This window comes from Sciurus vulgaris, assembly GCF_902686455.1.
Source record: "Sciurus vulgaris genome assembly, chromosome: 4".
Lineage (NCBI taxonomy): Eukaryota > Metazoa > Chordata > Mammalia > Rodentia > Sciuridae > Sciurus > Sciurus vulgaris.
This window is the reverse complement of record NC_136464.1, coordinates 65,483,990-65,497,886: the sequence shown is the minus strand read 5'-3', so window position 1 is coordinate 65,497,886 and position 13,897 is coordinate 65,483,990. Positions and strand designations below refer to the sequence as shown.

Genomic DNA, 13,897 nt, shown 5'->3' with positions numbered 1-13,897 from the left:
TTGAGGGCTTGAATATTCTTGCTCATGTATTATCAATGAAATTCACTTTGTGGATTCTGAAACTTAATAAATCAAGCCTGTTGTCACCATTTGCTGTGTAATTAGTCAAATTGCATCTTTCTTTGAAGTTACCAAATAATTTCACTTTGGTATTTGTCTTGATGGCATCAGAAATAATTAGATGCCAAGTACCTTGTTTGAAGACCAAAATCATAGATCTCGTTAACTCAGAAATAACTTTTATAAGATTTCTAGACACTTGTTTATGAAAATAAAATATCTTACACCAATCAAAACTGATAAATATATGATTAAATAAATAAGACACATCCATTATTTCCATTTAGGTTATTTAGCAAGAGCATTCCCAGTGGAAAATTTTTACAAAACTGATAATACCATATTACCAGTGAAGTACCTGCCCTGAGAAACTCAGATTTATCACATTCTGGACTACTACTATTCTGTCAGAATACTGGAGTTGCTCAGTATTAAACTTCAAAGCCAAATTATTTTGCTCAGCTGATTATTCTAAATTAAAACTTTCCAAAAATTTATTTCTTTTCATGTTATTTAAAATTTAAGAACTCTTAACCTACATATCAATTATCTCCAAAGTACACAAGCAGTAACAATATCTCAAAGGATCTTTTTCTTTGTTTTATATATATATTTGTTTGTCAACAAATTCATTTATTTTGTTTTATTTGTTCATTAAGCAAATAAGTGTTACATACTAAACACCGCTACATGCTGAACACCACTTTGAGCTCTTTAAGAACTATACTGACTGCCTTTTTCATTTCATCCGAAAATAAAATAGCAGCTATCATACATAGTTGTCATTCCAACAAATTATAATGCTTTTCAAAAGACAATTACTTTGTGACATTTAGCTATTTAGCCCTGCAATGGATCTTATTACTTCAACTCACTATTAGTCTAGAATTAAGGTTCCACTTTCCTCTTTCTAAAAATGACAACTATTGTTATTTTCTTACTGAAAAAGTAACACACAATTTGTAAAAACATTTAACATTATAAAAAATCATATAGAGGAAAAGATAACCATAATATCACCCACTATCCTGTTTAGTTTTTCCGTCTGGCTTTTAAGTGTGTATGTGTGTGTGTGTGTGTGTGTGTGTGTGTGTGTGTGTGTGTAATGGATATATAAATAATGGATAGATATAGATATAGGTATAATGGACAATATTTAAGTGAAGCAAAAATAATATTCAGAAATGACTTCAATGTGAATCCAGCTTTTATTTATAATTCATTTCTCAGTGTTTTCTACTCTACATACAGAGTGGAGTTGTAAGGATTCCAGATCCAAGTTTAAAAATCTCTTGTTAAACTATCTTACCTATCTTTGATAAAATTTCTGGAATTTCTAATAATGGGTTTGTTTCATGCAAATCAAGAAACTAAGTCAAAATGCCATTTTGTGATCTCCCAGCCCTTTCTAAAAATTCAAGAATTGTGTGCCCTCCTTATACATAGATGGGTTTCTCTAATTGACCTTAGGATCCATTATTTCCATTTAGGTTATTTAGCAAGAGCATCCCATTAGTGTGCAGGGAAACTATGGCCAATACAATAACCTTAGTACTTCACCTATCTTCTCTGATCCTTCAAAAGGAACCCAATGCTTTGCAGAACACACAATCTCTGAATTCTCTGGAAAGTCACTTGCCTGACCCCAGCCACCATTCATTTATTTTCTTAAATAGCACCTCACCATCACCTTCCCTTCAGGAGCACTTGGTATATGAAGGACCCTTGCAAAGGAGGCCACCACTAAATGGAGATGGGCTCATGAGAATCCCCAAAGAAATGGAGAACAATATAGACAGGATTCATTTTGATAGATGCCATGATCAGATGATAGGTTTGTTTTCTCTGTGAACTTACAGGAGAATAGACAAAGAACACAAGAAACATGAAAAAACATCAGATTGGTTGGAAATACCCGTAACAGTAGAATCATTCTTTGTACTGCCAACGGGAAGAAACTTCTGAAGGTGAATATTAGGATTCTTAATTGTAATTTTCATTTCTTGTTGCCAATTTTAAAAATAAAGTTATATTCCAAAATTATGGTATAAACTGAAAACAAAATTTGCATTCTACATACCTCACTTAACCTAAAATTTTCTGGAAGCATGTCTAAAGAAAGCACAAGCTTTGTTGTAATTTAATAGCTCACATTTGAACTTCAGCAGTGGGTTGCACAAATAAGCTACTTATGAAACAAAATATAAATCAATTTTAGAATCTTTATTTTATTTTTCTCATAACATTTCCGTGGCAAAGAAAGTCATGACATCTTCCTAAATGAATTGGTCCCAACTGTAACCCTCGGTACCACCATCAAGCTTTCTTCAGCCTGAAAGCCTATCTTCTCTGCAGTCCTGCATCCCACCAGCTACTTCAAAGACCAGTACAGCAATGATATTCCTCAGATAAGATTCTTAATGATTCTTGACTCTGCAGCGATTCTGCACTCTTGGATTAATTTGTGGAAAATTATTTGGTTCTCAGAATGTTGTTTTGTAACGTTCTCATATAGCTGCATTTATTTTATATTCCTTCCAGAACACTATCACAATATCTAGTGTAATAAATGCTTGTACATGAACTTCAGTTGTCATTGACTACAGGAATTTTAATGCTCTCTCAGAATATAAAATGCATCATAAATGTTATTTAGGTAATGCTTTCGCTCTATATAAAGATAATAGTATTTATTTCTGTTCTGTAGAAGAGGTTGTTTCTTCACTTTGGAATCCAAAATAAGGACACTCTAGTATCCCCCACCCCTACTTTTTTTTTTTTTTTAACTTTATAAGGACATCTACTTATGTAAGAATGTCTCTGAGCCATGTGCTTTGTACAAACTTTTCTACATTATGTTGCAAGCGGAATCATCCAAGTCCTCCATTAACAGGTCACCTGGAATTTACCTACCCAATTTTGGGGAAGAAAAAAAATAAAGAAGAAAAAACACTAAAACTTTGATCCTTTACTAGAAAGATATTTATCCTAAAAACAACGTAGTCATATTGTCTTCAAGCAAAACCCAATTTGGTTATTGAAATCAAAGCATAAAGAATAGGATGACAGATTAAAGACCCAGCACAGGATGCCCAAAGTGTCCATGTTGGGAGGAGGAATCCTTCTCCAAGCTTCTCAGCATTGGCTTCCTCATCTGAAGTAGGAGTAATAATGGCACCACCAGAGCTACTGTGAGGATCAAAGGAGATGATGCATGTGAAGCAAATGCCTGGCTTAATAAATGTGAGTGCTCACCAGATGTTGGAATTGGTTTTGCAATTTATTATTTTTAGTTGTGACCTTTCATAAGTGATTTAGCCTTGTTGTGCATCAGTGTCCTTATCCTAGAACAGTGATAAAGGTGAGAAATAATTCATAGAGCCACTATAGGATTACATGAGATAATAGATATAAAGCAGACTTGATAATTGATAACTGTTAACTCCTCCATTATCATTATCACCATTACCATCACCTTACTCTCCATCCTCATCACCATTATTAGCAATTATAAGCAAACTGTCAGAGAATGGCACAGATGATTTATTGGGAAGCTATTCCAAGTGAACTAAAACATTGCATGCGATAGAGGCTCAATTTAGGAAAAAAGAAAGCAAAGGAATACTACAGAGCACAACCAGGGCTGGCAGCAAACTAATGTTAAAGGATTTCCTTTTTTTCCCCTTAAAATTTACTTTTTTTTTTTTTTTTTTTTTTTTTGGTACCTTTTGAACCCAGGATCGCTTAACCGCTAAGCCACATCCCAAGTACTTTTAAAATTTTATTTAGAGACAGGGCGTCACTAAGTTGCTTAGGGCATCTATACATTGATGAGGCTGACTTTGAACTCACGATCCTCTTGCCTCAGCCTCCCGATTGGCTGGGATTACAGGTGTGCTCCACCACACCCAAAGACTACTAATCTTTTTTATAGTAAGTGTATAACATTAAGTACTGTGTACAGTATCTACCTGTTTGAGATAAGACAAAGACTGAAGATAAAATATAACTCCTCTCCTTAAACAACTACAGGAAGTAGATTTTATACTCAGAGAAAAATAACAAAATAAATGTCTACCCTGGCATTTATATTAACAACCCTTGTGTCATTTATATTATTTCAAAGTGACTTTCAAATAAAAGTGCATTTGAAGGTACATCCACTAAAATTTTTATTTTTTCTTGAAGAAAAGAAACATTAATTAATTTGTTTGTTTCTTTTATCAAAATGATTGATCTACCTGACGCTTCACTTTGTTGATACCGGTACTTCATAGGAATTTCCAGAGTTGTGTGAGGCATGCACACAGGGAGAATAAACCTTCATGTAAATGTGAATTTTCCCCTGCTGGGAATAAAGTTAAACAATTCACATTTGACCTGATATTGTATGCATAATAATGTTACTGCCATGAGAAGAAGAAATGCATAAAATTTAAAACTAGGGATATATTTATAGTGGTTTATTTGAGCTGCCCACACTAATTTGTACTTTGTTTTTTTTCCTCAGTCAAGAACAAAAAGCTATAAAATATTAGTGACTTTAATTTTCAGTTCTAAAGTTCTTGTTTTACTCATTAAGTTTTTGGTTCTGTGAATAGTTCAACAGAATTGACACAAGTACATTAAAATAGGTTAGAAATAATAATCTAGAGTTTAAACATATTAAGTTAATATTAAATTAATATTATTATGTTAGAATTACTGTTTTATAACACAACTATATTGCTATTGGGCTATATTTAAAATTTTATAAAGATATTTCACATCTGGGATACTAAGACAAAACAGGTTAGATATACTCATGGAGAAAGTATGGTAAGCAATCAATGTTTCCATTTCTTGGAAAGTCCATTCTGAATGCAGCATAACTATTACACCGGTCTCAAGTCCATTGTAAAATACGAGAAAAAAAAACCCAATGACTTCTTGAGAGTAAATCACAGGAACAATCTAAGGGGAGTCTCTTTTTTCCTCAAATATAACTTGAATTACTTAACAAAGTCATTTACTGGTAACATTCAATGTGTGCTTCCAAAAAGAACGCAAACTTAAATCATCTTTATGCATTGAGCTCCAGGCTCAGTATATAAAGCACATATACCTATAAACATACCAGAATAAAATATAAAAATCCAGATACACATTACAGACAGGGATGAAAAATCTAACGCACAGCAGGAAATGCTCCTGAAATAACTAAAAAGCTCAGGAGAGATTTTGACAAATCTGGACAGCAAGTATGAACAGGGTGAAACATAAATTATCTTCTGAGATAATTTCCAGTTCCCAGGTTGGTCTTATGGAAGTCACAGGGACTCTTTCCAGATTCTCCTATCTTGTCCTCTCTGGGCTCCAAAAATATCAGTGGGGGTAGGAGTGTGCTTATTTTCCAACTTTCTTGCATTTCAATGAACATTTTCTGGTGGAGGAAAGTATGTATTATCACATTCTATAGAATCCACATCATACAAAATTCTCCTCCACTGCTCAAATTTGTTAAATAAGATGTAACTATCAAGTGTAGGTTTGTTGTTTTTTGGGTTTTTTTTGCAGTGCTAGGGCTTTGAACCCATGGCCTTGTGCTTACAAGGCAAGTACTCTACCAACTGAGCTACATACCCAACCTCTAAGTCTAGATTTTGAACTTCACTGTTGAACTTTCCAGAAGTAAATGAATAATCAAAACAGATTTCTCCAGTCTTTTATAAAATTGCTTTGAACTTGAGATCAATGTAGGGTACACTGCCTTCTGATTCCTAATGCATCTTTCTTATTTTCAGTTGTGAGCCATGCAGACCATTTTTAACACACCGTGTTTAAAATGAGATATGGTAATTTTTTAAAGATTAGTAAGTCCCAGTTCTGGGAAAAAAATAATTAGTAAGAATCTTTCATGTGGAGTCAGGGGACACAGGAAGGAAAAAAGACAGGGAAGAGCAGAAAAGAAAGTCAATACTTATTGGCATGTGGAGGCATGTTAGAAAAATTCAAGACACATGAAGATCATCTCCTGCTCTCTGGCTTTTCTCTTCTCCCTGGAGCACTCTTCGCATCCCTGACTCCCTCTGATTTCTAAGGCCTCAACTCCAAGACCATCTCCCCAGCCAGAGTCACAACCACCCAGTGCAGACCTTCCCTGTATACTCCTCCACTCTGCACTCCATGCCACTTGGGCAGTCATCACTCTTCTAAGCACTCATTTGTTCACTTGCTTATTTTTACCTATTATATCATTTATTCATTAATTACTTACTTCCTGGGTTATTTTTCTGAGCCCCCTTTTTAAAATGTCAGATTTTGGGGGACAGGAATGTACCTCTTTTACTTATTTCCATATGCCACAAAATGAATAATACTCAACATATACAGTAGGGTTTTCATACACAGTAACTGAGTGAAGAATGATAAGCCTCCCAGATTCCTCCAGCGATGTCTGCTCAAGCTTCCTGCACTCACCTACTCAGGCTGTCCAGGCCCACCCCTTACCACTCAACCTGTGCACTCCAGATCAGAGCTCACTGACTTTTTCCTGCTATAGCCCAAAGGCTGCAAATTCCCTCTGCTCCACCCAGCACTTTGCATCATACCCTTTCTGCTTCAAACTGTTAGCAGGCAATGGATAAGACAGTGGGCTCGCAATCTTCCCTACTCCCTCCCTGACGATTGCCAACTATGTGCCTCGATTTCTTCATCTAAAAATGGGAAGAAACAGAGAAACGGAAAATAATTACACCTATTGCCAAGATCAAATGAGATCATCTGTGTGAGACACTTGGAAAAGCCTGGAACACAGGAAATGTTAAGTAGTCATAATTATTCTTATTCCCTACCTTAGTCAAAATGCCACCTTTTATATCAAAGTTTCAGATGTGTTTTTTTTCTTTTTCTTTTGTTTTGTGTCCAGCGTAGCATCATGTTTACTTATTAAGCAATTCAAAAATGGACGGATCCAACTTAGTAAAAGAAAAGATAAGGAGAGTTAACAAAAACAAAAACAAAACAAAACAAAATGACCCAATAGGTGAGATATTACCTATTAATTCAAATTATATTTCCCTTGCATTTAAAATATTCTGGTGAAAAATGCTCGGTGCTTAAAATTCTGTACTTTTGCCAGTGAATTCAACTTAGATTTCTACTTATTCTCAAATACAGCTTGCTTTCAAGTGAACAGGCTTCAAGCTTGTCACAATCTTGGTAATTTTTCTATCCCCCAGGGAATATTTTATCACTATTGGCTGGAAGGCAATTGAAATATTATTTTGTATTTGACTTTACCTAAATGGTAATTCACAGATCCATTGGATTGTTGCCTAGACAACTAAAATAAAATCGAGAAAAAAAGTTTAAGCTAAGTGATACTAATTTCCATCTTAAAGATACATAAGTGAATATGCAGGTGAAATAAATAGTAGGTGAAAAAAGTGCAAACTTACTAGCATACATTTATTGACTTTAACAAGGGTTGTGCTTTTGGCTCACTCTCTAGATCCTATAGGATTCCAGCAAATTAAACTTCTCCAACTGGCAAGTTAATAGTGTTGATGTAATGCTGCTTGTCCCCAGACAGCTGAACTCAGCAACTCCAGTTCCATTTTTCCTTTCCAAAGGATAGCTAAAGAAACATTCCTGGGACACATGTAACATGTTTGCTGTTTCAAGAAAGAAATTTAGTTCACATTTTCCTGTATAGCTCTGTATCCTATGCCATAATTTCTATAGATTTGATTTGTTTGGGTCCAGGTGTAAATTGCAGTAAAAAGAACAATATTCAGAGTAGTCCTAAAGTTCACAGATGGGACGTTCAAGGATAAGAGATCTTTTTTGTCTTGTATGTATACATATTATGGTCCTATGTATATTATGGTCCTATATGTATTACCATTCAGGTGTTATTCTGTTCATTTTTCAATACAGGAGAGCAGCCATTGCTGCTGCTCCTCCTCTCTCCTCCCTTCCCCAACCTATCTCCTCTCTCACTCCTCACCCTGCTCCCTCTCCCCCCTCCCCTTCTCCTCTTTCTTCTTCTGATTTATAGAAATAGCATTTCCAATTAATACACAGAGCAATTCTCTTCCAAGTCCATTTTTTAAAAATGAACATAAGATACTTAACTGTAACTTTAGCCTCCTAACAATATATCATGTACAACCCTCAAAACCAATGGTTAAAAATCCAGCTAATTATTTATAATGCCAGCAAAATATTCTATAGTATGAAAATCTAATTTTCCAGTTATTTCCTTGATGAATAATCAGCTTGTTTTTAGGTTTATTTTCCACCAACATGGTGGAAGTTAATCATTTTTGTTCATGATTTTACATATGGGTACTTTTGAGTCTACAAGTTAGATTCCAAAATATAAGGCTTGTGGGTCAAAGATCTATTTATTTGCCTATCTTTATATAGCTCTACAGTTAGATCTCTCTTTCTTCTCTCTCTCTCTCTCTCTCTCTCTCTCTCTCTATATATATATATATATACATATAACACTTTCTTATTTAAAGGTAGTATAGATACTGCTATGATATCTCTATTTGATTCTATCAGCTAAGTTTTCTGTTTTTGGTAGAAAATGGTTCTTAATACTCAAAAGTAACAACAAAAATTTATGCCTTGTCTTACATAGAAAACTTGAATCTAGAAATGAAATATGACCCAAATGAAACCCTTTTTCATTGTTGTCATGTTATTTCAAGATTAATTTTATATTTTTAGCAGTTCTTCTTTTAATTATTTCTTTTTCAAATTTATGACAAGACATTGTGTGAGGTCTAGGTACTGAACAAATGACCACATCTGCAGACTCAGTTGTATTTGATGATAGCAAAGCATTACCAGTATGTCTGATAGAACAAAGCATCATTAATCACATTTCTATTTAGATTACTTACAAAGATTCACTTGTTCCTGAAATTTTGTAATAAGCCAAATCATTAAATTTCTTTGCTTATTTTCAAGTATTAGTAGAACTATTGAGTCACAAGATTTTTCTTGAATTAATGTTAGAATGTACAGTATACATCATGAATCTGTTTTTATGAAATAAGTTTTTTTCTACCTTTTTGCTGTGAAAAATAGTGACTACTCTTGATTTGTACAGTCATAAAATATGACTAGTTTATACAAGACTATTTTAAATAAGACGAAAACCAAGGAAAATCCTAGGATTTAGAGAAGACTATTTCTTTTTATTTACTATCAGTATGTAGTATTTCATATAAATCCTCAACAAGCCTATGATATTAGCATTCAAAAACTGAGATTCAGAGACACTAAGCAACTTGTTCTAGGTCTCACAGCAAATAAGTTGAAAAGCCCATACTTTAGTCAGTCATCTGTCTGGTATTGAGGTCCACACTCTTAACACTAGCATATCCTCCACTCCCTATAAACCTGACACATTGATCATCTTGCCCTTTCGCACCATTGTTTTTCCTTTCTTGGTTGTAAGTTACACGTCACTCTGAATCAGCAGTCAGTAATGATACAGACATGAAGCTAAAGTTCTTTGACTATAGCACTTCTACATAACTGGAACGGATCTGGTCCACTCTTGGAAAGGAAGGGGGTTAGTCCTGGTCCTGCTGAGCTGGCTCCTCTTCTGAGGTTGACATTTCTTCCAGAAGCTTGAGGTTGGTGGCAGGACATGAAACATTTTTCAGTCTGAGACTTCATCCTTCTGTTATGGGAAATATTTCTACCCTAGAGTATTAAAGCTATTCACCAAAAACTAAGTCAATGTTACATGACCTTCTGGGTGTACACTTTTCTTCCCTTTAGTTTATTTAACACTGAGATTTTTCAGGGAAGCTAATGCCATGTTTCTTTGAGATTTCCAAAAGATACACTGGAAAGTACCATAAATGTCTCATGCTTAATAAGTACTCTTGAGGAGGAGGGAGGTAGTAATATTACAATTCTAGTTATATTAGACTGTTCTTGAATAATTTGAGCATTGATAATTTTAGAAATTTTTCAGCAGTGGAAAATTGAATCAAGATTCACATCATCTTCAGAAGTAACACGTGTTCTTCCATGGCCTGTCATGAAATGCACAGCCTTTTGTAGTTTCATATGCAAAACTGTGGAGTGTCTTTTTTTTTTTTTTTTTCTTTTTTCTTTTCCTTCCTGAATATGATGGCTAACTATAACACCAAATTGTATGGCATTCTTTAATTACCTGATACTATTTTCTCAGTTCTCATAGCATTAGGTTTTGTTGTGGTTGTTGTTGTTGTTGTTTTAAATATTGATCCTGCCTCACAGTCTTAAAAAAATTAATTCAGGAAGAGAACTAACTTGAAGTTTGTGATAAAAATGTACTAGGAGTGTAGGGAATGGGCAGGGATGGAGGCAGTGGGGGAGGCTCTTTGTAAATGGTAAGAGAATCTTTTTCTCAATTCTCCTACTGCAATGCAAGACTTTGGGGAGGGTATTAAGCACCACGCCCAGATTGTAGCTCTGGAACGTTGAGGTTATGGCTGAAACACTACCTGCTGGTCCCTTTCCCAGCATCACACATATCGTATCTGGAAAGATGGGCTGGCTGTTAGCCAAGCTCGGAAACCACCAACCCCAGACAACTGCAGCTGGTTCCTTGCCAGAGAACCCAGGACGCTTGGGGTTGGAAGGATGGAAAGCCGCTGAAGTCACAGACGCACGCACCGGGGACTGAGAAAATTGGGAAGCAGTTGAAACCAAAGATGTGCAGTGAAGAGATTTTCTCCCTGGGAGGGTGCCTGGCCCGCACGGCTCTTGCAAAGATCCAGGTTGCCCAGCGAAAAGAATTCCCACACCTGCACGCGCTCAGAATGTCAGCGCTCACCCACACACCCCAAATTCAGAAACCAAGGCACATGGCAATCTCCTTTCCCCTGGGTACCCCTATCTGGATGGCACTCTGTTCTAAGCAGACAAGCCCTTCTCTTCTGTTTTTCTCATCTTGCAAGTTTCCAAATCTGGCACTGGGTGACCCATGACTGCGCTCATGGGTTCCAGTGTTGCCCTGGAATCCACCGGTACCCCTAGCATGCCCAAGAGACGCACAATCATCTCGTGCCCCTTCCAAGCTCCTAGAGAGGACAAAGGGGAAGCGGGGTCCCAGTTTGACTAAAGAAACAGAGACTGGGGGGACATGCCACTAGGGCTGCCTGCAAGTGCCTCGGGGAACAATACCCAGGGCCCGCGTGCGCCCTCCCTTTCCCGGGGCACTCTCACCATTTGTATCCTCTGCCACGCTTGAACTTGAGGGTAAGCACAGTCTCCAGGAAGAGCAAGAGGTTGAGCAGCGCGAGCAGCCAGTACCGCGGCTCTCTCTTCACCTCGGTCACTCGCCAGACCCCGACCAGCGAGTGCAGCACAAACAGCAGACGGGTGGCAAGGGCGTTGAGGAGGACCAGTCCCTCCATGCCTGCTCGTGCGCTCAGCCCGAGGCCCCTCCACTGAGCCCTGAGGACCCTGCCAGGAGCACCCAGAGCCCGCTCGAGGGTATGGACCTGACAGCACTGAGACCTGATGCTGCTGTGTTCCCTCCTCACCCTCCGGCGACCGATGCCGGTAGGACAGAGGAGCGTGGCTCGCCCCTCCCCCCAAACTTCCTGAGAACTCTTCAAAGAGGGGAGAATCCAAACCCAGCTTTTTCAGACTGCTGGTTTTTCAGAGTGTGGGGCTGCGCCGCCCAGGCTCCTGGGCGTTATTTTCCAGCTCCGCTCATCCCCCTCCCAATCCCCGGGCTCTATCTCCACCCCCAGGCCTCCGTGGGGTCCTCCAGAATTTCCCCACTCCAAGGAGCTGTAAAGAGCAGGGAAGGTCAAGGTGCTGAATAGCGAGATAGGCAGCAGGAGGCGGGGGTGGCGGGAGGAGAGAGGGGGCGCTCCTCTGGCACCTCCTCCTTACTTTTCCACCAAAATACTCTTTAATTTACTCCCACGTTTCACAGGAACATGCTCTCAGGGTGATTCGAAGCTAAGACTCAAGAGAACCAAAGAATCTGCTGTCCAAGCAATTTTAGAAACGCAATGCCTGCCCAGTTTAAAAAATTAAAACTTTCCAGGACCAGAGAAAGTCAGCAGCTCTGGACTTTCCTGGAGCTTCTTACGTCTTCTTCAGCGCAAGGGTGACCCTGGTCACTTACTCTTCCAATGCTATTATTAAAACACAGCTAATTTTTATTATGCCATCCCCCACCTTATCACAATCCCACCACTATTTTTTTTTTTTTTCCCTCTGAAAGGAGAGAGTGCAGCAAGATAAGAGGGCAGAGGGGAAAACGAGGGAGGAGAGAGAAGATAAGAGGAAAAATGAGATATTAAGAGGTGAATTTCCTGGATGGGTGACCTGGGCTTCTCAGATCAGCAACCCTTGAGTTAAACTCTGAACTTCCCAGCATCCAAGGTAATGAAGAAACTTAATTTAGAGTTGCCTAAACCACTTTCATGGTTTCTGTTTGTTTGTTCGGTATACTACTACTGTAATACTATTTACTTAACATTTTTCTTTACATAAATTCAAATTTTTACTGAAATCTATTTGTTTTAAGAAGAAACTTTATATCATTTGTAAATGGAAACCCAGTATAGTTGATTATAGATGGAAGATAACTGCAAAAAACAATTAAGTTAAAATGAACTAAAATGTTAAATATCTCATTAGATATTATTGTCTCCAAAGCTCTGGGCCTCAGATTTCCTTTCTTTGTTATGAATAGAGATTTTTAAAAATGATAGTCAGATTACTACCAAACAGGAATGCTCTCTTGTCCGTCATTAGTAACATTGAAATAAAAACACAAAGGTAATATCTTTTCTGGTTATATTTTTTCAATTTAAACTGTGGCATACCTTTCTTAAAATCAATGAGTTATATGATTATCTGTATTAGGTGAAAAAGAAATCTAACTGCTTAGAGAAAAAAAGTAGAAGTTATTTTCGATACTAAGATCTGAAAGAATTTATTTACTTTTTGTAGGGTCCGCATTGTGTCACAACATCTTACAGGAAACCCTGCAATGATTTCCTGGGGCTGTTAATTGTAGTGCTTCTCAATATAGACTGAAGGCAGTGAGAACATTCAAGGAAAAGGAAGAGCAGAGCATGGTAGACAAATGTAGCAGAGGCAGCAGCATGGGGTAGAGATCAAAGATCTAGTGCCCACCAAGTAGCATCTGAGACTGGTGACTCAGGCATTTAGGAGTGTTGTAGCTTTTATTCCTATGTGTTAATCAGATTTCTGTTGCTATAAGAAAGTACCTGAGAAAACCAACTTAAAAGGTGAAAGAGCTGGGTGTGGTGGCACATGCTTGTAATCCTGCGGTTCTGGAGGCTAAGGCAGGAGGATCACAGGTTCAACACCAGTCTTGGCAATTTAGCAAGGCCCTAAGCAACTTAGATTCCATCTCAAAATAATTAATTAAATAAATAAATAAATAAAATAAAATAAAAAGGGCTGGGGATGTGGTTCAGTGGTTAAGCACCCTGGGTTCAAACCCTGGTACCTTAAAAGAAAAAAAGGATGAAAGATTTACTTTGGCTGATGGTTCCAGAGATTCCACTTCATGGTCACTTGGTTACTTTGATCCTGGGTTTGTGAGAAGTCAGCATTTCATGGCAGAAAGGGTGTAAATAGCAAAGCTGCCAGGCAGTGAGCCAGAGCAAAGATGAGAAATAGACCCCAAGGGTACCGCCCCAAGGACCTCCTTCAACTAGCCCCTACCTCCCATAGTTACTACCACTTCCCAATAATCCATTTATTTATAACTTTATCAATTGATTAATTCACTGATGAGGTTAGAGCTCTTATGATCCAAGAACTTCCAAAAGCCTCACCTCTGAAT

General features: G+C 37.5%; 1 protein-coding gene across 1 annotated transcript in view; it reads right to left on the bottom strand.

Annotated features, from left to right (window-relative positions):
• TMEM26 (transmembrane protein 26) overlaps nt 1-11,897 on the bottom strand; it is a 66,943-nt gene extending 55,046 nt beyond the window's left edge. Inside the window, exon 1 of the mRNA XM_079137335.1 lies at nt 11,284-11,897. Within this exon, the coding sequence (XP_078993461.1) occupies nt 11,284-11,474 (191 nt within the window). The 5' untranslated portion in view covers nt 11,475-11,897. The remainder of the gene's footprint in view (nt 1-11,283) is intronic.
• Nucleotides 11,898-13,897: the final 2,000 nt, after the last annotated feature.